At 51.6% G+C, this 21,433-nt stretch overlaps 2 protein-coding genes and 1 long non-coding RNA gene across 5 annotated transcripts in view; all 3 read right to left on the reverse strand.

Moving 5' to 3' along the window:
• ADAP1 (ArfGAP with dual PH domains 1) overlaps positions 1-1,819 on the reverse strand; it is a 62,819-nt gene extending 61,000 nt beyond the window's left edge. Inside the window, exon 1 of the mRNA XM_055805682.1 lies at positions 1,472-1,819. Within this exon, the coding sequence (XP_055661657.1) occupies positions 1,472-1,556 (85 nt within the window). The 5' untranslated portion in view covers positions 1,557-1,819. The remainder of the gene's footprint in view (positions 1-1,471) is intronic.
• A 2,641-nt stretch (positions 1,820-4,460) lies between these two features.
• Positions 4,461-8,619, reverse strand: LOC129784646 (uncharacterized). Its single transcript, XR_008747647.1, has 2 exons — positions 4,756-8,619; positions 4,461-4,619 (listed from the first exon to the last, which is right to left on the reverse strand). It is a non-coding gene; the product is annotated as an uncharacterized LOC129784646 (long non-coding RNA).
• Positions 8,620-14,776: 6,157 nt separating this feature from the next.
• On the reverse strand, positions 14,777-17,349 carry LOC106112179 (cytochrome c oxidase assembly protein COX19). Of its 3 annotated transcripts, XM_055806304.1 has the most exons (4): positions 17,071-17,341; positions 16,841-16,956; positions 15,893-16,002; positions 14,777-15,696 (listed from the first exon to the last, which is right to left on the reverse strand). In XM_055806304.1, the coding sequence occupies exons 1-3, from the start codon at positions 17,243-17,245 to the stop codon at positions 15,919-15,921; spliced, it is 375 nt and encodes a 124-aa protein (XP_055662279.1). In that variant the 5' UTR covers positions 17,246-17,341; the 3' UTR covers positions 14,777-15,696; positions 15,893-15,918. The 3 variants fall into 3 exon arrangements, with proteins under 3 accessions (XP_055662279.1, XP_055662280.1, XP_055662278.1); XM_055806305.1 differs by having other exon boundaries at positions 14,777-16,006; positions 17,071-17,349; XM_055806303.1 differs by having other exon boundaries at positions 14,777-16,002.
• Positions 17,350-21,433: the final 4,084 nt, after the last annotated feature.

Below are 21,433 nucleotides of genomic sequence, written 5' to 3' on the forward strand. Positions count from 1 at the left end.
CAAAAGACACTGGCCCAAATTCTCCTCTCCGAGTTTCAGATTCACTAAGACATCTCTGCATGCAAATGTCACCAAAAGCAAAATGCACTTTTGCTGTTTTACAAGCCTATTCGGAGCCTTTAACAACAACCCTCTTTCCCTGACGTGATCTATTTTACTAACCTACAGCTTCACCTCCATCCTGCTGATGCTGAGAAACTTCCCGTTTTGCAGAGGGGCTTTATATTACACACAGGGCAAGGGAGGATCACCCCATTGATCTGAATAGCCCAGGCTCATCAAGCCTTCTCCAGGAAGGAAAAATTTAGGCAGACACCTCTTTGGTGAGCCCAAGCTGTGCTCAGCCAGGTAGCTCAGAGGTGGGCTGGTACAGTTAGGCAGTGCCAGGCAGCAGATGGGTGGGAGCAGGCAGAGCAGCGCTGCAAAGCAGTTCGCGCTACGCAGAAAGTTCTTTGTCCTTTGCAGCCAGGTACCCAGGGGACACAGCGCATCTGAAAGTGAACTGCGGTGTCCCAAGATGTAGCTTAGAGACATAAAAGCACTGGTAATGGTATGAACTGGAGGGTGGTATCCAATAGATGTTGGAATCCTAAATAGATCAACAGCTGGAAAAAATAAGGTTCAGCTGAAGCGTTGGGTTTTCTTTAACCTACAGAATGACAGAGGCTGGAAAGCACACCCTTTCCCTGCACCTCTTCAGAGCCATCCTGCTCAAGCCCATACAAATTTAGATGTTTCTACATCGTGATTGAAAATAATAATAATAATAATGAAAGTGACTCGCTATGCAATTTGCTAAGCTTCTCAGCGGCAGGTCCCACCACGCCATGCAGACCCCGCTCGGGAAGGGCAGAGGCTTCCCCCGCTCGCACATGGCGCAACGGGCGGGGAAGATGCTCCTCGCTCGGGTCCCCCGGCGCCGCGGGGGGAGCAGGGGCACGGCCGAGCGGTGCCGGGGGCAGGCGCCCGTCGCCGGCCCGGGCTTGGGGGTGGGTGCCCCCGCCGGGCGCTCGGCCCCAGGGCAGGAGCAGCGGCGACGGCCGGGCTGTTGGCGGGGGACGAGCCGCCTGCAGCGGCCCAGGGCACCCCCCGCCCTCTCCCCGGGCAGAGCCCCCCGCCCGCGGCCGGGCTACCGAGGCCCGGGCTGCACTGCAGACCGCGGGGACCCGCCGGGGATGACATCAGCGCTGCCACGGCCGGGTGCGGAGCCGGGCGGGGGGGGGGGGGCTGTACCTCGGCTCGGCGGGCACGGCGGCAGCGCGCCCCCAGCCCTCCACCCTGCCCCGCAGCATCCCCCGCTACATCCCCCGGCGGGGGGTGGCGGGCACCCCCTCGGCGGGCGCAGCCCCCGCCCTCCCCAGGATGAGCGGAGCCCCCCGCCCCGCCGCCGTCCTCCGTGCAGCCGTGCGGCTCCGTGCCGTGCGGGCAGGTGCGGCCGCCGCCCGCGCCCCCCGCCTCGCCCTGCCCTTACCCGGGGCGGCGCAGTCGGCGCACGCCGCGTTGCCCGGCCGCTGGAGCAGCTCCAGCAGCGCCTTCCTGCTCCTCTCCTTCGCCATGGGGGCGGCGGGCGGGCGGCGCGGGGCTCCGCTGGGCTCCGCCGCGGCTACGGCAGCCTCATGGCGCGGGGCGGGGGGCGCTGGCGAGGCGGGCGGCGCGCCCGGGCTGCTCCATCGGCCCCGCTCGCCCCGCGCAAGGTGAACGCCTCCGGCGGGGGGACGCACCGCGCCGGTTCCTGCCCTGGCCGCCTCCTCGCCCCGCCGCCGCTGCCAGAGCTGCCGCCGCAGCCGCCCGCCCGGGCACGGCGCCGGTTCCGCCTTCCTCCGGGCCCGGGGGGCCGGCGGCTCCCTGCGCCGCTCGCCCGCGACCTCCAGCGGCCGCTCGTCGCCGGGGCGCCCCGACCCCGTGGGGGTCCCCCCGCGTCAGGGCATCCCACCCCCCGGGTGTCCCCGGCCCCATGGGGTCCCCCCGCGTCAGGGCATCCCACCCCCCGGGTGTCCCCGGCCCCGTGGGGCTCCCCCTGCATCAGGGCATCCCACCACCGCGGGTGTCCTCACCCCCGGGTGTCCCCGGCCCCCGGCGGTCCCGCCCCAGGCTGAAGCTGGGGTGCCCGTGCATGCCCCGGCCCCACCACCCGCCGGGGGGAGGTCTCACCCACCGGGAGAGAGGGACTGGTGTATCACTGGGGAGGGGGTTGGAGGTCTTTGGCTGGGTAAGGTGGTGGCTTGCAGCACCCCATCGCTCACGGGGTGGGGTCTCCCGGCTGGAGCACCCCGGTGGGTTAGTGAGCAGTGCTTTTGGGGTGCCTCTGTAATACCAGCATCTTTTGGGGGTACTTGTAAACGTATCACTGGTACCCACCCATGCCTTTCCTTCACCGCCGTCCTGCTGAGCACACATCACTGTCACCTTCCATCCTTGCACCTTGGCAGGTCTGTCCTCCCAGCATCTGCCCGCGCTTTTTATACACCTCCATGGTGTCAAGGGAGTGTCAGGGGAGAACCCCCTCCCCCGTCCCCCGCCCTGGGCAGGGTGGCAGCGGGCCCCTGTCATCGTGGCTGTGCTGCTGGGACCGAGGGTGCAGCCACCCACGTATCTCCATGAGTGTACCACCGGGAGCCGGCAGCGTGACCTTGTAGCCAAGGTGGCCATTGGTACCCTGGGGTGCATGAGGAGGAGCGTGGCCAGCAGGGCGAGTCCCCCCCTCTGCTCTGCCCTGGTGACGCCATGTCTGGAGTGCGGTGTCCGGTGCTGGGCTCCCCAGGTCAGGAGAGACAGGGAGCTGCTGGAGAGGGGCCAGCGGGGGCTGCGGAGGTGATGGGGTCCCGGAGCATCTCCCCTGTGAGGGGAGGCTGAGAGAGCTGGGCCTGTTCAGCCCGGAGCAGGGAAGGCTGAGGGGAGCTTCTCAAGGTCTACAAACACCTTAAGGGCAGGTGCCGGGAGGACGGGGCCGGGCTCTTTGCGGTGGTGCCCAGCGGCAGGACAAGGGGCAACGGGCACAAGGTGCGGCACTGGAAGCTCCACCTGAACACGAGGCAGAACTCCTTTCCCTGGAGGGTGCCGGAGCACGGGCACAGGCTGCCCGCAGAGGCTGCGCTGTCTCCTCCTCTGGAGACGTTCAGAACCCGCCTGGATGTGGCTCTGTGTGACCTGCCCCAGGCGACCCTGCTGTGGCGGGGGCTGGGCTGGATGATCCCCAGAGGTCCCTCCCAACCCTGACCATCCTATGACTCTGTGATCTCATGCCACTTACGGGGTAAAGCTCCTGTCCATGTTTTACCAGCTAAGGACCAGAGGGTGACTCAGGGGGGTATGTGGGAAGCTTTTGGCCAAGGAGGGGTTCAGAGCTGTGCCTTGTAGGCTGGCGCTCTTAACCCCTGCTGAAACCTTCCTCTCAGGTATGGGTCACAGGCATGTGTGGTGCTGCTATGACCTACCTGTGGTTTATACAGCTCTGCTTATGGAAACATTTTTGGTTTTGCAGAGCAAGTCCCCCATTCAAATCATTCATCTCTGCTTCCTCCAGCAAAGCAGAGCACTCTCCTGCGAGCTCAGCTCACGCCATTCATGCTCCCCATGAGGTCCAGGGCATGCAGGAGTGTCTGCAGCAGGAAGGTCCCAGTAGCTCCTGGACAACTTCCACAACCAAATCACCATCTTGGTCCTGCAAATGTACACGATGTGAGCAGGTTCCAAGCAACACTTTGTGGGAGAAAACAGCATACACCCTTAAAAATGGGCAGAATCATGGCCGCGTACGTTTACAATGCTCCCCTTGCCCGGAATATATTTTCCTAAATGACCTTTGCGTATGTGCTCTCAGACAAGCACCTGTAACCAAGTTGATTTTTTGACTGTTTTAAACTGATGTTGGACTGTTCCTTGCTGACTGCAGCGTTACGCATCGTGCTGGGGTTTGCTGGTTTTACAAGTGGAGGCTGGTGATGTCTGGAAACCCACTCCCACGCTCACCAAAGGCATAATCCCCCACAGGGGCCTTTTGTGGAGAAGCTGAGCTGCTGCATCCAGACACTCACCTTCCCCAGCTTCTGGGTCACTAACACTAACCTGGAGCAGAGCACCGACATCTGACATCCCCCCAGTAAAACCAGCTCCAGACAGTATCTTATCCCCAATCCTCCACACCTGAGCTGTACTCAAGCTTGTCGGTGTAAACGCCCACCGGACCAGAGCTTTGCCTGAGGCCAGGTTAGGCTGGGTTTTCATTTGCACACCGGCTTTTCCAAAATATGCACTTGCTGAATTCTTCATGCAATAGCCGGGATGCTGCACATCATCATGAATTTACCGAGGGCAGGGGCTGGGAGGAGGGAGGGGGGTTGGTTTTAAAGTCTGTTTAGCTTTCCAGTAAGACTTATTGATTCTCTTAATTTTTTGTTCTCCTGGTTGCTAGGCAATCCCTCTCTCTCTCCTCCGCGTGCTGGAAACCAGGGCTGCAGACAGAAATTTATATCTTGTAATAAAATCAAATATAACAGAGCTTGTTGTCAATGATGAGAGGGGAGCATTTCATAAAGGACGGGCGGAGCAGGAGAACAGGGCCAGCGAGGGTCGATCAATAGCGGTACTCAGCATTTAAGTCCCATCACAATTACTCCAGACTTCACATCAGGAAACAAACAGCCCATGTGGGTGGAGGGGACATGGAAGAAGAAAGAGAAAAGTTGGAACTAAATGAGCCAGAATTGAAGATAAACTTTTGTTCAGTGGAAAATCAAAGGCTTGATTCCATCTCACCTATATACGCGTATGTCTGTGGATTTACTGCTGGTTTATCCAAGGTTAAGAGGCTGGGTGTTGCTCCAGTGTCAGTCAGCACAGTGCTGATCCAGGGCAGGCAGTGAGGCTCTCCTGGTGGACATTGGCTTCTAAAGATTGTGATTCCTGGTGCTGAGCAGGGACAGGGTCAGAGTCTACCATCCCACACAGGGTAAAGGGCGAAGGCTGCCCCAGCAAGGCTGGCTGGGCTCCCGGGAGGCTGACGGGCACTGCTGCTCAGGCTTGTCCATGTCGGACTGTCCCCTCCTGCCCATGCCCACAGAAGTGGACACCTTGTCTGAGCTTGTCCCCACATTTTGCCTGGGGGTATGACCTGCCAAGAGGATGCTTCGTGAATTTGCTCTTACCTCTCACAAATTCTCTGGCCAAACTGGAGACCAGTTATCGCTGTCAATACATCACCCTCATTCAGATGCTTTCTGTCTCTCTACTGCTAAGTGACCTGTTAAGTCTGATATAAATTTCTATACATATGTATAGAAATACATATTTATGTGTATAATGTGTTTGTAAACACACACGCTGTTAACTCTGTCTTTTCTGAATCACAAGGTTGTTGCCTTAGAAACGGACATTATTAATGTGATCTCCTAAGGTGCTAAGCACAGTGGCAGCAAGGGCAGCCTCTGGAAACGCTGGACTCTGAGGTCAGGGCAAAGGATGCTCAGAAATTCCTGGGAACCTTTCCTCAGCTTTGTGGTGATGCTCCGAAAATGCACAGACATAACTATACCTTCTACTTGCCCTTCCATATTAGCTTCTTTCACCCTGAGACTGCAGCAGGAAAGAGCTGCTTACATTGTTTTTTAGTTAATTTTGCAGCCCCAGCCCTGAAATGGCTAAATCAATGTCACAACCATGCAAGTAAAATGGTGTTAAACTCAACCCTTTATGTGACCCAGGAGTGCATTCACAGCATAACGGGGGGAAGTGTTACAAATTCCTGTGTGAACAGCAAACCTTAACAGAAATATCAATAATTCATGCTACTGCAACTGCATTCAAGCAAAACTCTCTAGAGTAATAGACACACCAGGCTGGATCCCTTAGGCTTCCTCAGCACCGCAGGGGAGGCAGCTCTTGCAGCTGGAGGTTTATGTGAACAAGCCATAGCACTGGCCACCCGCACCCATGCTAAAGCAGCTCGTTTCCGTTGCAGTATGGTTTCCTGTTCAAAAGAAGAAAAAAAAAAAAAGAAAGAATCCAAAATCCTAGAGATTTTTCCTTTAAGAAAAATGTGTATCTAATTTTCTGGGTTATCCAGTTAAAGCGAGAGCGGCTACAGCTGGAAGGGAGGAATGCCACAGAGCAGCAAGCTCAGACCAGGGCAATTAAAAACTCTTGAACTGAAAACCTGATACTGATGCCAACTTTCTCTGATTTTGATCAAATTGCTTTATGAACCGTGTGAGATTTTTCTCCTGTAGAAGAGGGAAAAGCACACGCACTGCATCTGTGTGGTTAGGATGTGTTGGTCAACTTGAAGAGGATGATGATGCAAGAGAAAATGATGCAAGGGTACAGAAATAACAGACGTGAAATCCTATGTCTGCAGAGCTGCTCTGCACCTGCACTGGCCCTCAAAGAAGGAAAGGCATCATGCAACTCTAAAAGTGCCTCACTGCCAAGTAATTTGCAGATCAGGGTTTCCTTACATTTGCATATTTGTTAACTTTGTTGCAAAGCTCAGTGTTACCACTGTGAAAAAGGGGGAGTCTTTCACTCCCATGATGCAATAGCTGGGCAGGTAATATCATGCACACCAGGCCACAGAGATCCTCGGTGAGGCAGAAGAAATGGGGAGAATGACGACAAGAAGGGGGATGCAGAGCAAAATCTCTCTGCTGATTGACCTACACACCATTTTTTTAGGCTTCTGCAACACCCTAGAGCTGAGAACTGCTCTCTCACAGCCGTGCCACAATAAAATGGAAAGTAGCTCCAACCACTTTTCTGTGGCAGCCTGTCATGTCCTCAGGACATCCTTTCAGTTTCTCTTCTGCCTGCGCTCTGGCCAGGCTCACCACAGCAATGGACTGGTTTGGAAATCGGTACATGGCCGCAGGGGCTGCTTAGTCACTCTAGCAGGGTGGCTGGGAGCCAAGAGACATCCCAGGGAGTGAGGGGGTAATTGATAGCTTGAGGATGTTGGATATTTGTACGTCTACTCCACAGCACAGGGGGAAACCTCAATGCAAGAAAAAACCCTCACTGCTACAGTCCCGTTGCTGTTGTACCAAACCCATTTCATACAGTGTAAAATACGACGCGGAGGGGGCAGCTGGGGCAATTGGCTCCATGGCAGTCACCAGGCACCCAACTGGAGCTATGCTGATTTCTACAGCCTAATGGCAGGCTCTCTTCAGCTCTCACAGAAGATGAAATCAGACCAATGGAGTCAATAATTCACCTACACCAGTGGGAGACCACTGCTTTTAGGATTATTCCTGATTTATACTAATTAAAAGACTTAGGCCTGGGGAAGTTCTGTATGGAGAAAGCCAACATATGTGTGAAGATATTCATATGTTGGGCTATCAACTCCTCCAAGAAAAGTCACAGTGATTATTCAGAGAGGGCCATCATCAATTCAGCCTGAGTCACAGACAGCAGCAGGACAGGTTCGATGTGCAAACCACAGGGCAAACACTTATCACGGAAATTGCTTTTGCTCAATTCCAATAATTTAATCTTTTCCTGGCTCAAATGGCTCATCCTTCCAGGAACAGCTTGGAGACATTCAAGCAGGAGTCTGGATGGCATGATGTCCTGTTGCAGGGTGGAGAAGGAAGCAGCCCAGCCAACTGCTGCCTGCTTTGGGGTCCTGGGAACTGCTGGCTGCTCCTGCCAGGGACCCAGTGCAAAGAGGATGGCAGAGACACTGTAGGCAGGACCACAGGACAGCGGGGCTGGAGCCCAGCACAACACTTCTGGTCTGGAAGTCTCTGCAGCACAGCCCAAGTCCCTCAGAAAGAAGACAAACCCTTTTAAAAGGGCACAGAGGAAAAGCAAAAAATAGTGCAATTGTAGGTCCCAGCAGGCAGTCTTGTATCACGGACTGCTGCTTTCAGCTGTCGGTCCGGCTCAGACGGCTGAGACCAAATCGCTTTCTGTAACATTGCTCAGCTGCAATTTGAATAAAGCGTTCGGTGGAAACAAAGTTGTGGTTTCTCTCTAGAAAGAGAATGGCCTGAGGGAAGATGCTGAACAACTGGAGATAGTAATTGAGCCTCCCCCCAATCAATGTTGTCCACAGAAAGTTGAGGACCACGTCCTACCCTTCTTCTAGCTGCTGGTGGGATTGTTTGGATGTCACTGCATGCCTCCTAAAAGCTCCCACAACATCAAGATACAGAGCATACTGCTCACTTGCTTATTTCCATACGCTTTGCCAGAGAAAAACCAGCAAAGAATTAATTAACAGCAATTATTTCTAGCAACAACAGAGCGGCCCTGCTCCAGAAGCCATGAAAACAACATCATGAGACCCCTGTGGCCGAAAAGCCTTCGTAAACAGGTGCAAAAATAAACAATTTTATAGCAGGCTATAAAAAGAGCCCAAGCCAGGCTGGGAATGGCAGAACAGCCATTTCAATGGCTGAGTCGGAGCAGCCACCCAGGCGACTTTTGGTGAAGGAGCTTTAATAAACAAACCAGAGCAGAAGCACCAACCCCAGTCAAAGAAGCAGCAGGACCAGGTTATTTCTGCAATAGAGGGTTTACTATACCTGTCACTTGGTGTTATTAGCGCTGCTAAAGTGATTTACTGTCTAAGTCAGTCCAACCGATTAGAGCTGTGATCTAAAGTACTAGCCAGCTCCAGTTTCAACAATAAACACCAGACACCCCACCCCCCCCCGAATATTACTTGCTAAAATAAGCTGAAATAAAGCCATTAATTCAGACATCCATCTGCTCAAATGAGTCCTTCTAGCCGGCACCACCACACCTGCAAGTCTCCCACTGTGCACGCTGAAAGGATGGAGGTAGATGTTCCAGACATGCTCTCATTTTTCACCCACCTGGTGGTTTTTCAGCAGCCAGCAAACTCGGCATTTCTGTCCCTTTGACCAGCACTTGCACATCTATTGCCAAAGCCCTGCAGCGACCTGGTTCCTGCTACCTCTCTGCGCTGCACGTGCACATGCGGAGCATCTCCCCACACGAGGAGGCCAGGATGCATCTCCTGCCAGAGATGTCCCCTCCCTGATGCCAGGCACTCTTTCCCACCGGACAGGCACTCTTTCCCACTGGCATCTGCAGCACAGTTTGAGGAGGGGGGAACTAAACCGAAACCCACACTCTGCTCACCAGTACCATTCACACCAATGTCTGTGCACACAGACTGTTTAACACCTGCTCCGTGGGCATCACCAGTGCTCTCCATACATGTACCAGTCTGGGATTGCGCTGCATGGACCCAGTACACATATACCTCTAGATCAGACAGAAATTTGAACGCATAGCGGGAGGGGGATAGACATGCTGCCGTAGCAAATGCTGTGAGCATGCACACTGGAGATGTGCCAAACAGCAGGCACACCCTGGAGCGTGTGGTCACAGTGATGGGTGGTGAGGACAAGGGGTTAAAGAGAGCCTGCTAAATCCATGGGTTGAAGGCAGCACAGCACAACTCCCACGTCCACACTAAAAAGCAAAAGCCGAGGGAGGCAACCCTGGCGATGAAAGCAACTAGCCTCGTTACACCCCTGGGATTTCCTATTTGGGGCTTGCTCACAGGGATGCAAAGGCTCATTTATCAGTGGGGGGTTTTGCTCCTGCTTGGTTCAGCACCCTGAGTTACCAGCAATTTTCTCAGCACGGCTGCTTCTGTGCAATGCCTGAGTGGCAGCAGCAATTTTTTTCCCATTTGGGTCTGCCTGCCCCAAAACTGGCTTCCTTGGTGTGGTGAAATCCTTTTGACCATCCAGCAAGCCATGCTACCATGGGGCTGTCAGAGCAACCCAGAGGGAAAAGCTCTTGGTGCCTTGGCAGCAGATTGCTCCTCTAAGCAGGCTGCAGCACACGGCATCACATCAAATCCTCAGGACGGTCCTGGTGTCCCAGATTCTGTAGTGCTATTGTCCTCCTGCCCACCCACCAAGGAGAAATTCAGTGCTTCCAAACCCTGCTGAAACCAAGAACAGGGTTTGATAACAGAGAAATGTAAATTTGAGCAAACAAAACTGGGCCTGACTCCCTTGCAGAGCACCTCCTCCCATGTGACTGCCTTCCCACGTGCTACCCTTGATTAGCAGCTTTGCAAGCAAGATGCTCGCAGTGAGGAAACTAGAAATCCTCCAGAAATCAGAGCTGTCAACTCCTAGAAGGATACTAAAATAGTCAAAGGACTCAGTTGCCCAAAGGGGCTGCAGAAGCAGCTCCCACTGCCTGCTTTTCAAAACTATCAAGGTGAAAGTAAAAGCCTGGGTCATTCTTGGTAATCTTGGTTTCTTCACCCCCCTGCTCTCTTTTTGCAAGGCTCCTTTCCACCACTGCTTCTGTCAGACCCTGCCATAATTCATAAGGACCTGAACAGAAAAGCATCTACAATACTGCGTGGCTTAAGGTATTGCTCATTACCAGGCAGCAGGACACACAGCCAGATGGACCACAACATCCCTCCCACATCGGTGGGAACCCACCTGGCTCCGCATGGGAGCTGGGAAAGACTGTTTGTGCAGACAGCTACACATCCCACCAGAGGCAGGGAAGCATGGGACAGCAAGGGCTGGATTCAGCCCACCAGATTTGACGCACCTGAACTGTTTTACGCTCATGGAGATAACTGTGGTCTTTGTTGGGCTATATGGTGAATGCCAGGCTTGTCTGAGGTGTTTTTCAACCAGCCAAGCCCAGCAGAAATCTGCAAGCATGAGTGGTGCGCCTGCTAATGCAAGTCTCAAGATCTCCTGGAATAATGGGAATGAACAATCAAGGGGTGACAGAGTCTGTGCAGTGCTAGAGAGAGAGCACATTCTTCAGAACCTCTAGGCAGAGCCATAAAAACCTGTCCCTGTATCACCACCAGTGTCAGGGAACAAAAAAAAATGCATCAAGGACTACCAAGTCCTCTGCACACACCCATTGGACCTCTAGGTGACTTTCTATGAAGCTCCTATTTTGAGCAGTGATCAATTATGCATTTCAAGCCATATGGCACCTTCATTCCAGAAGGAAGGCATTTTGTCTTGAAATCTGCAAGCTAGAAAATCTGCTGCATCCTGACAGAAATGCAACATTGCCAACTATTCACAGAAGCAGAATCAAGAGACAAAAAAAGAAAAAAAAAAAAAAAAAAGAGAACCAGGATAAGATTAATCAGATATCCAATTTCCATTGAAATAGCCTGGAAGGGGAAATGGACCTTTGTATGTGCCCTTCCAAACAGTCTTTTTATAATTAATCCCAGTCAGAGCTTTGGTTTTTGTAAAAAATCTGATACAATACGCAACATTCTCCATTTAGCAGAAGGATCTCTTCCAGAACGGATCTTCTCCAGGCAGAAAAGTACCTAGAGTCCTCTGGGGTCACAGGCTATGCTACCAGAAATGACCGCACTCTTGCATACTACCAGAAGCTTCATTCCCTTCCCAGGAATCATGGATGAGAAATACAGAAACATACTGCTCTCCAGTGGAACCAGAACACCCCAGGCACTTCCCAGAGCCTGGAGCAGCAAGTGATGCTGCAGATGCTTTTTGCGTGGGGAACAGGCTGCTCCTTCTCCCACAGCCTCATACACGCCAGGGTTAGTTGCAGCAGGTTAGTGGAAACGGCATTGCCCCCAGTGCTCTCCAGGGCTGCCTGGAGCCAGACAGCAACGGGGTGAAATTCAAGAGACGCTCTCACCGACCCAGCTCCCTCCCACCGTTAGCACTGGTTAAGCCCAACCTGCAAAAGCGGCACTAAGCGAAAGCTATTTTGATGGCTGCCACAAAGGGCAATCAGTCACCGAAGGCCAGCAGCTCCGTGGTTTCCAAAGGTAAGCAAGTGGGTGACTATTCACTGCAAGTGTCATGCCCAGCCGCAAGGACTCTGCGGCCTTGAAGCAGGCAGGACAAGCTGGGGAGGCTTTGGAGGAGGACCAACCGTGAAGGTCAGCTGGCTATGTCCGTTGCCTGCCTGCAACTATGCCCAACCCCCAGCCAGTCACTTTACAGGTGCCAACAGCCACAAGCCTTCTGCTACACCAGGTATCCCGCTTCCAGGTGGCAGCTGCAGCAACAATCTTTCCTTAGCATGGAAGTGCAGGTTCATTGTGCTCCTATGAAGGACTTTGGACCATGGCCCACTTCCAGCTCAAGAGGCTCTCTTTGTATAGGCTTTTCTGTGAAAGAACACCCAGAGCTCGGGAAAAGTTTAATAAACCCTTTCTTCCTTGTTCTGCAGGTCACTGCAGTTGTTTGGAGAGATACACCTAGAGCTCAAGGTCTCCCAGGGAAACATAACGACAGTTGGCTTGCAGCAATGTTCTCTCTGTAAATAACTGCCATGATCAACGTTAAGATCTTTGTGGTTGAATGGATTCTAATCTGACCAGAGAAAGGGGGAATGTGTGGGCAAGGCTCTAAGTGCCAACGTGCAAAACTGACCTGGAGCCCTCCGGGGATTCCCTGGGGCGGGTTCCCAAGCAGCAGGGTGCCTAGAGTTACGGCGTGAAGGAGGCTTGGCTGAGGAAAAATGACAGGAAAGACAATTACAACCCCCTCGCTTATCGATTTCTATTACTGTGTGAAGAGCTTACACAGATCTTCAACAGTCAGCACTTCCTCCCACTCTGGGCTATCCCTTCCACACCTGTACGATCACATCCAGGCTGGCAGTTCGTACATCACTCCCAGCCGAACCTCGCTGCACAACCGGGTGCATTTCTCCAGCTCCCAGGCTCAGGCAGCAGGTGGGGTGTCACAGCAGCGCCGGAGCAGGCAGTGCGCACTCAGGCTGCTCACATGATTAATGAACTTGTGTGGGACTTACCTTGCGCTCAGTGCCACACAGCAGAGTAGCTCATCAACTCCAAACAGCTTCATAAAGAAATCTGACAAACTGCCTCCCCCACCAGCACACACACCTCAGCTCAGCGTTTCCAGAATACAGATTCTCCCAACTTGGTGGCAGGCTTCTGGAGAGCTTCCTTCTGGGTAGGGGATCTGGAAAAGTAGCTTCAAACTTAACAGATTCCCTTCGGCTTACACACCACTGTCATTTTACAAGAGCACAAACCTGGGTACCACAAGCAAAGCTAATATATATAGAGGTTTTAAATGGAAAGGCTTTAATTAACATCTGTATGTTTGCAGGAATAAACTGAAGAGCATTCTGGGACTTCTCCCAGATAACTCTAGTGTTGGAGGGACTTGTCCCATAGAGCAAACTGGGAAAACTTTTTGACCCCAGGCTTGGCATTGACTAATGACTTGTTTTTCCACAACTCCTCAGTTGCATCAGATCTCAATCAAGAACAGCTGATGGCCCTCACCAGCTCTGACCCTTACAGCTCCACTGAACATATTCTCTTCTCCAGCCAACACCTTACGGCCAGGAAATACGTGCCCCTGCCAATTCCCTGAGTTTTCAGCTCCCCACTCACAGCCCCGTTCTTGACCTGGCATGAAGGGGACAGGCTGTGAAGCTGACTCACCGTGCTGGCTGGGAGGCATGATGAAACATGCCCATGGATCTGGTCAGGATGAGGACATTACCTTTGGGTTGGTGAAAGGTGCAAAACTTCTCACTCCAGCACTCCCTACTAGGGTGGCAATGACTATTTCTGTAGTTACTTTGTGAAGGATGAAGCGTGCTCTGGTCGTTTTGGTAGCCCAGCAGCACAGTCAGTCTGTGGTACACTGGGTCCTGCTGGCTACATCACCGTAACGCTACAGGAGGATTCCTGGCCTGCAAGTAGCACAGAGCACTGTTTTCCTCAGCTTGCCATAAAGGTTTTTGAAACTGCTTTTTTCCCTCCGCCATCCCTTCTGCATCCAAAATTTGGGCCTTGGTCACTATAAACAGTCTTCAGTGGTCCCTCCTTCAGTGTGTGATTTGAGACATTTCATTTAAATGGCAACTATTGCTCCAGCTCAAGTCAAAACTCACTCACTCAAGACTTCAAAAACTTCACCCCTTTTACTCTATAATAACCTGGAGGACAGAGTTGATATCAACTGTCTCAGGAAAAAACATGCATCTAACCCATGAAGTAATTGTCTGGCCAAACAACAGCACGGAGTAACACCAGAAAGATGAAACTACCACTGATAACAGCCCCGATTACTCCACCACCACTGGTGGGTTTTTTCATACCTACCAGGGATTCACTTCACCTTATAATATTCAGGGAGCACGGGAGCATGAAATTTGATTTCTTTCTTCTGAAGATGCTAAAGATTATTTTAATTCTTACTTGGTATCGCTGAAAGAATGCTCTTGTTCAGTGGTTTAATATAGTCTTTTAATATCTGTTTCAGCAATAAAATCTCTGCTTTTTTTTCTATAAATGTACTAATCTCACCAAGGAATATAATTTAAACAGTAGAATGAAGTAGAATAAAAATATGCAGCAGCAAGTGAACATTCTTTTCAAACAGGAACCCGCTCTGAACTATGTGCAGTCTGTTCAATCAGATTAGACATAAGCAACAATATAAATCCCAGCAACAACCACCAGCATTGAGAGCAGAAAACATTCTTTTACCCTCTCCCGGATCTCTGTGTGCACAGATGCACAGCCAAGAGAAGCAGAAGCAAAAGAAATAATAGCAGATAATAGGAAAGGTGAGATATATCAGAGGACACAAAGGAGACAGTACGGGAGAACTGCCTTGGCAAACTGTGTATCACCATCTGCAGACCCTGACCCTAAAGCTTGCAGTTTGAGCACCAGATACACAGAGAAATTATTTGGTGGGTTAAAAAAAGGGGGGGGGGGGCCCGGGGAAGCAGGTGGGACAGGGCAGCAAATACAGTGCAAATTACATCCAGAAAATTTACAAATTTATTGTCTGCTTGAAACATATTTTGAGGGGGCGCAATTATTTTAGCTTGAACTCAGTATTAAGAAAGCCTCATTTGCATTAGTGTATGGAAGAGAAATACCACTGGCTTTGATAATTCATGGTTCGGTTATACAAACACCTGTCAGGGATCTTAAAGGCATACACAGACCTGATGTCTCATCTACTGTATGACCTCTTCCATCATCTTCTCGATGTATGGGCTGCAACTACAGGTTTTGGAAAGAAATCGTGTATTTCTTAGACTCTTGATCTACCCTGGTTTTAAGTTAAAACATTTGTTTGTAAAGAATAAAATTGCCCCATCACATTTTTATATATATATATATATTTCAGTTACCTTAGAACACAAACAAATACCATTCCTGTCTCCACATTTCATGGTGAAACTGGATATTAAGAATACCATATGAAAGGTTTATTTGGAGAACTGAATACATTCATAATGAAAGATTCCTGGTTAAATGATGAAACGAAGTTAGGTGAACACTTTTGGCACGATAAATAAAAGCAGAATCACTACCTGACTGATGTCTGAAACTAGGAATAATCCCCCAACAATGAAGGTTAAAAGAATGAAAAAAAACCCTACCCCAGTACCCAACTGTTTTCTGTAGCAGGGTGAAGAGGAGATCACCCCAAAGATGGGCATTAATACCAGTAATTAATAAAAAGCAATTTGCGGATACCACAACAGCTTTATTTCCACCTGACAAGTAACTGCTGTAAGCATATTAGTAATGGCCACATAAGATTAATCTGTAGTTCCAAGACCTACACAATAAGGGGTTTTTTTGCTCTTATTTTAAAAAAAGACTTCACTGTTCTTACACTTCAGGCAGTAGTTGTTTCCTCCAGCTTCTTACGGATCTGTAAAAATAGGCTAGAGAAATTAAAAGAAAGAAATTAAGAAATACTTGAGTAAAGTAGACAAAGGCAATACTTTTGCTCATTAAAAAAAATAAGCTTACTTTAGGAAGATTAAACTTTGAAAAAAGGTTCCTTCAGGAAACAGTTCTTATTGCAATATGAACAGAATGTACAATATGTACTACATTAAAAGTTATGTTTTCCCATACATGAGGAGTAAAGTTGTCTGTCTTCATTACAAGTTTTCAGGTTTTGCTTCTGATTTCTCATCCATCATGTCTTTAAATCCCAATTTTTCCAGTGGTTCATTAGCCATAAGCTGCCTAGGTTAAAAACAAGAAAACACAAAAATATTTTGCAGAACACTGCCTATAACCAAGAAAATAGTATCATTTTCTATTTCACTTAGTATTATTCACTCTAAAGAAATCCAACATGTCCATACAGAGTACTGACGCTTGGCAAAGCCTCCAAAAGCTTAGTTTTGGGAAAGTGGCGTTCAGGAATACTTTATTTTTCTTAACAGCAGTCTTCCAATTAAATGTGTTATTTCCTGATATTAGACATTGAGTTAAGTTTCCTCAAATTGACCTAAGGCTTGGTTATCTTTAATCAACAGACTGCGTAAGAGCTTCCTAAAATTATACCTGTACCATTGATCAGATTTTTCGTGAATGTGGTTTAGAACACTTTGCCGTAGTGATTTTCAAATGGTTTTCGATCTGCAGCCTCCCTCAGCACCAGCAGTCTATGGCATCCTCGTACTGAAGCGCACTTGGTAAGGCCCTTCTGGGCCCTGCGCCACCACGGGCCAGCAAGCATTGCAAAGGAAAACAAGAATGGAAACATCCCGAGGAAAGCAACCACCGCCACTTCTTTCCCTTGATCTGAGAAACGAGTTAAACTTCCAACTCGCAACCATAGGTATAAAAAAGAAAAAAAAATAGGGCTTCATACTGAGAGAGTGGCTGCGCCCAGTGGCAGCTGGCCAGGCCTCGGGGCTGGGTATCCACACCACACCAAAAACAGCCAGGTGAACCGCTGAAGCCACAGCGGACACCCGTTCCGTCCGAGGCCACAGGCTCAGGCAGGGGCACTGCGGGTCCCCCCGCTCCCCGCAAAAGGCCCCGGGCCCCCCCGGCCGCCCCCAGCACCACCTGCCTGTCCATGCGGCACTGCAGGTAGGCCATGGCGCGCTGCCGGCAGGCACCGCTCTCGTAGCCGCTGTCGCGGAGACACTCCATGAACCGCTCCTTGAAGGTGCTGCACTCCCCTGCAAGAGACAGCGAGGGCCGGGCTCGACGGCGGCCCCGGGCCGGCGGAGGGCCGAGGGGAAGGGGGAGGCCCGGCGCTAGGCCGCGGGGAGGCCAGGCCGACGGCACCGCACCGAAGTGATCCAGCGGGAACGCGCCCTTGTCCGGCGGTCGCGCCTTGAAACTCTTGGTGCTGAAGTTCATGGCGGTGGACATGGCGCCGCCGCAGGGCCCGGGCCGGGCCGCACCGCCTCCCGCGCCGCCGGGGGGAGCCGCACGCCGGGAGGCCGCGCCGAGCGCCGAGCGCATCGAGCGGGGCACGTGACAGCCGCCGCCGCGCCGAGGGGCGGGGCCACGCCGCCACGGAAGCGGCTCCGGCACTGCTGTGCCAACCGGGCGCCTCGTGCCGGCGGGACGGTGCTCGGGGGCGGGGCGTCGCCTCGGCCGCGCAACGGGGCGCTGCCCCTGTGACGTCACTGCCGCAGGCCTCGGCCGCCCGTGCGGGTCACCATGGAGACGGCGCCGCCGGCCGCCATGTTGGGTCGGGCCGGGGCCGGCGGGGTCACAGAACCGCAGAGACAGAGGGTGCTCGGGGTTGGGAGGGACCTCTGGGGATCATCCAGCCCAGCCCCCGCCACAGCGGGGCCGCCTGGGGCAGGTCACACAGAGCCACATCCAGGCGGGTTCTGAACGTCTCCAGAGGAGGAGACAGCGCAGCCTCTGCGGGCAGCCTGTGCCCGTGCTCCGGCACCCTCCAGGGAAAGGAGTTCTGCCTCGTGTTCAGGTGGAGCTTCCAGTGCCGCACCTTGTGCCCGTTGCCCCTTGTCCTGCTGCTGGGCACCACCGCAAAGAGCCCGGCCCCGTCCTCCTGGCACCTGCCCTTAAGGTGTTTGTAGACCTTGAGAAGCTCCCCTCAGCCTTCCCTGCTCCGGGCTGAACAGGCCCAGCTCTCTCAGCCTCCCCTCACAGGGGAGATGCTCCGGGACCCCATCACCTCCGCAGCCCCCGCTGGCCCCTCTCCAGCAGCAATCTGCCCCCCTCAGACAGGGGGGTCCAGAACTGGACCCTGTGGTTGGTCCCACCTGAGCAGGAGGGTCATGCCGGTGGTGTTCCTGCTGTGCTTCCACCACCCCGGCATCCAGGGCATGACCATCCTCTGTAAAATAAAACTATTTCTTCTTATAAAAACTTAATTTTCCTAATTCACTTCTGGACTCCCTGGATGGGAAGGGTGAGAGCGATGGGCACAGGCAGCCTGGCCGCTGAGGGGCAGGAAAAAACAGTGTCCTCTCACATTTGTTCATTTGGAAATGAAGGGGGAAAGAGCAAAACTTAGAGCCTGGTGTTAGCAAATCAGTTTATGCAGGACCCAGCCTCACTTGAGTCTCTCCCATTTCCACCCAGGAGCTGGCAGCCCAGGCATGGGCTGAACCCAGGCTCCTCCTTCCCCTCCGACACAAAGAACAAGTTCCTCAGCTGTCACTGCTGAGCACTGGGTCCTATCTTAAAAACACATTTTTCAGGACCCAGCTCTGGCTGTTGGTGTGATCCAAGAGCCCTGGGGCTCAGCACAGAGAGCTGAGGCACCCCTGGGAGGCAGTATGAACTTTCCTTAGAAATCCAGCAGGATTTCAGAAGAGCCATCCCTGTCTTGCTGCAGTGCTGTGAACTATGCTACCAGCCACCTGTGGCAACAGCAGCGTGATTGCTCAGCCCTCATTAATCCTCACAGTTAACGTCCATGCACAAACCTGATGGACAGCACCGAGTTATTTTATGCTTCCTACAAGCAATCGGCAAGCAGGTGGCTTCTCATCATGCAGCATGAACGCCGATGAGGCCAGTAAACCCAAGCAGTCATTGGCAGATGCTTGGGAAATGGTGAGCTTCCAGACCCTCCAGAGAGAGAACCAAGAAAAACACCCCTTTAGCCCGCAGGTTTACAGCACACTCTCTTCAGAGTCTCAGATCTCATCCTGAAAGGTGGATGACAAATGGTGTTAATTTAACCCACCCAAGTGTTAACCATGGATTATGCTGTTAGAGTCTTTTTTCATCTTTGCCCATAGCTGCAATTGGTTTAGGATGGTCTTTCATCTGTTTTAAGTTGATTTTCTTTTAATTAAATGACCGAGATAAGTAGAAAGGATTCTAGGCTGGAGAAAAAAAAAAAAAAAAAGAAACAGCTGCAATTGTTAAGGACAGCCATTACGGAAATATTACCTGCAGCCCCATTTAAAATGCATTTTGTTTATGCTTTGATTGCTTTGTTATTACAGTATTGTAAATGGAAAATTACACCATGTCCTATTACATAAGCAACTGGTTTACACAGCCTAAAATATAAGGTTTTATTTATTATTATGTTTTCAGGGCTATGAACAATAGATGTTTTTTATCATACGGTAAATTGCACTTTTCCACTTGACTTCATTATAATACTTAACAGTAAAAGGGAGATACTCCTCTTTCATAAAAACATGCAGCAAACTGTCTCACTGATCTCAACGGACTGAGCAGCAGAGAAGCGGCTTTGGTTTCTCTGGACAAGCTTAACTGAAGTGTCAAGGCACTTGATTTTACCAAACTGAACCACCTGAATTACGTTCCTTAGTTTCTGGCACAGTGGTTGACTTGCTGATTCCCCATGCAATGAAGGAAAAAAGTGAAGGAAAAAGAAATGCAAGGATCCCACCGTGGAGTTATTCTCAAACAGACAGTGGCAATCCTTTCCAGTTCTGTTTAATATCTTAATTAATGACCTGTATGAGGGGACTGAGTACACCCTCAGTAAGTTGCAGACACCACCAAGCTGGGTGGGAGTGTTGATGTGCTGGAGGGCAGGGGGCTCTGCAGAGGGATCTGGGCAGGCTGGACCGATGGGCTGAGGCCAAGTGGATGAGGTTCAACCAGGCTCCGTGCCGGGCCCTGCCCGTGGGTCACAGCAGCCCCCGCAGCGCTGCGGGCTGGGCAGGGGGCTGGGAACTGCCCAGAGGGAAAGGGCCTGGGGGGGCTGGCCAACAGCCGCTGGGCAGGAGCCGGCCGTGTGCCCGGGTGGCCAAGGTGGCCAGCAGCAGCCTGGCTGGTACCCGAACCAGCGTGGCCAGCAGGGCCAGGGCAGTGCCCGTCCCCCTGCACTGGGCACTGGTGCGGCCGCCCCTCGAACCCTGGGCTCAGCTGTGGCCCCTCACTGCCAGGGGGACGTGGAGGGGCTGGAGCGTGTCCAGAGCCGGGCAGGGGCTGGGGAAGGGGCTGGGGCACAAGCCCTGTGGGGAGCGGCTGGGGGAGCTGGGGGGGGTCAGCCTGGAGAGCAGGGGGCTCGGGGGGGACCTGATCGCTCCCTCCAGCTGCCTGACAGGGGCTGTGGGCAGGGGGGGTCGGTCTCTGTGCCCAGGGAACAAGCGACAGGGCAAGAGCAAACGGCCTCGGGCTGTGCCAGGGGAGGTTTAGGTTGGAAATTGGGAAAAACTTCTTCCCCAAAGGAGCTGTCAAGCACTGGAACAGGCTGCCCGGGGAGGTGGTGGAGTCACCGTCCCTGGAGGATTTAAAAGATGCGTAGGTGTGGCCCTTAGGGCCATGGTTTAGTGGTGGGCTTGGCAGTGTTAACGGTTGGACTCAGTGATCTTAAGGGTCTTTTCCAAACTAAACAATTCCACAGCTCTATGCAAAGGCTATATCAACTTGCTGTATTATATTATATCCAAATGTTTTGGTTACCTGTTAATTAAATCAGTGTCTTTCTTTGGAGTCTTAAATGTTGTAGTTACCCAAATTTAGGTCAGGTGTAGTAGCAGGTGTTTGGTTATGCTTACTTAATGTTTTTATTGCAAATACCAGTTGTATCTTCTACAGTTTCCTTTAAAGGTACAGTTTGTCTTAGAATCTAATACATGTGCTTCAGCAGTTTAGCATGGGTTTTTCCCAAGGAGATCAAATGAAAACCCCAGTAGATAATCAGTACGAAGAAAAAAAAAATCTCATTTGCAGATTAAGCCAAGCAGTTCCAAAAGAATTTGGTAAAAACAGTGCCACAAACAGGGTATTAAATACTTTTCACATATTATCTTTCAAAGAAGTGAGAGACTTTCACAGCATCAGGGAAATTTGAAAAGCTGTTTCAGTCAAAAGGTGCCCATTATACAAGACAGATCAGATAATATTTGTAAAGCATGAGGCGTTTTACAGTATCTGGAGTCTGGAGTCCTGAGCCCTTTCCAAAAATCAGAAGGCTCAAATCAGAAGGCTCCCCAAATGAGGAAAAACCTTGGATCTTCCCCTTTCAATTACACAGCCTGACAGATTCAAAAGAAGAAAAATCCTTTGCTTGAATCAGAGCTGTTAGTCATTAATTATGGACTAGAGAGTCATTAATTATGGACTAGAGTAACGTTTAAAAAATGTTTACTCTTTTACAGTGTTGTCAGATCACACTGGAAACTTATTCCACTATTGGTGCTTACCTGTCAGTTGTACAAATGTACCTTCAGAAGGAGTTTT

The sequence above is a fragment of the Falco peregrinus genome, chromosome 5 (assembly GCF_023634155.1).
Source record: "Falco peregrinus isolate bFalPer1 chromosome 5, bFalPer1.pri, whole genome shotgun sequence".
NCBI classification, from domain to species: Eukaryota; Metazoa; Chordata; class Aves; order Falconiformes; family Falconidae; genus Falco; species Falco peregrinus.

Coding starts and splice junctions, on each gene's coding strand:
- LOC106112179 (XM_055806304.1), bottom strand. CDS start 17,245: ATGCGCTCGGCGCTCGGCGCGGCCTCCCGGCGTGCGGCTCCCCCCGGC. Junction 16,957..17,070: donor GTTCCCGCTGGATCACTTCG/GTGCGGTGCCGT, acceptor TGTCTCTTGCAG/GGGAGTGCAGCACCTTCAAG. Junction 16,003..16,840: donor AGTGCCGCATGGACAGGCAG/GTGGTGCTGGGG, acceptor TAACCTAGGCAG/CTTATGGCTAATGAACCACT.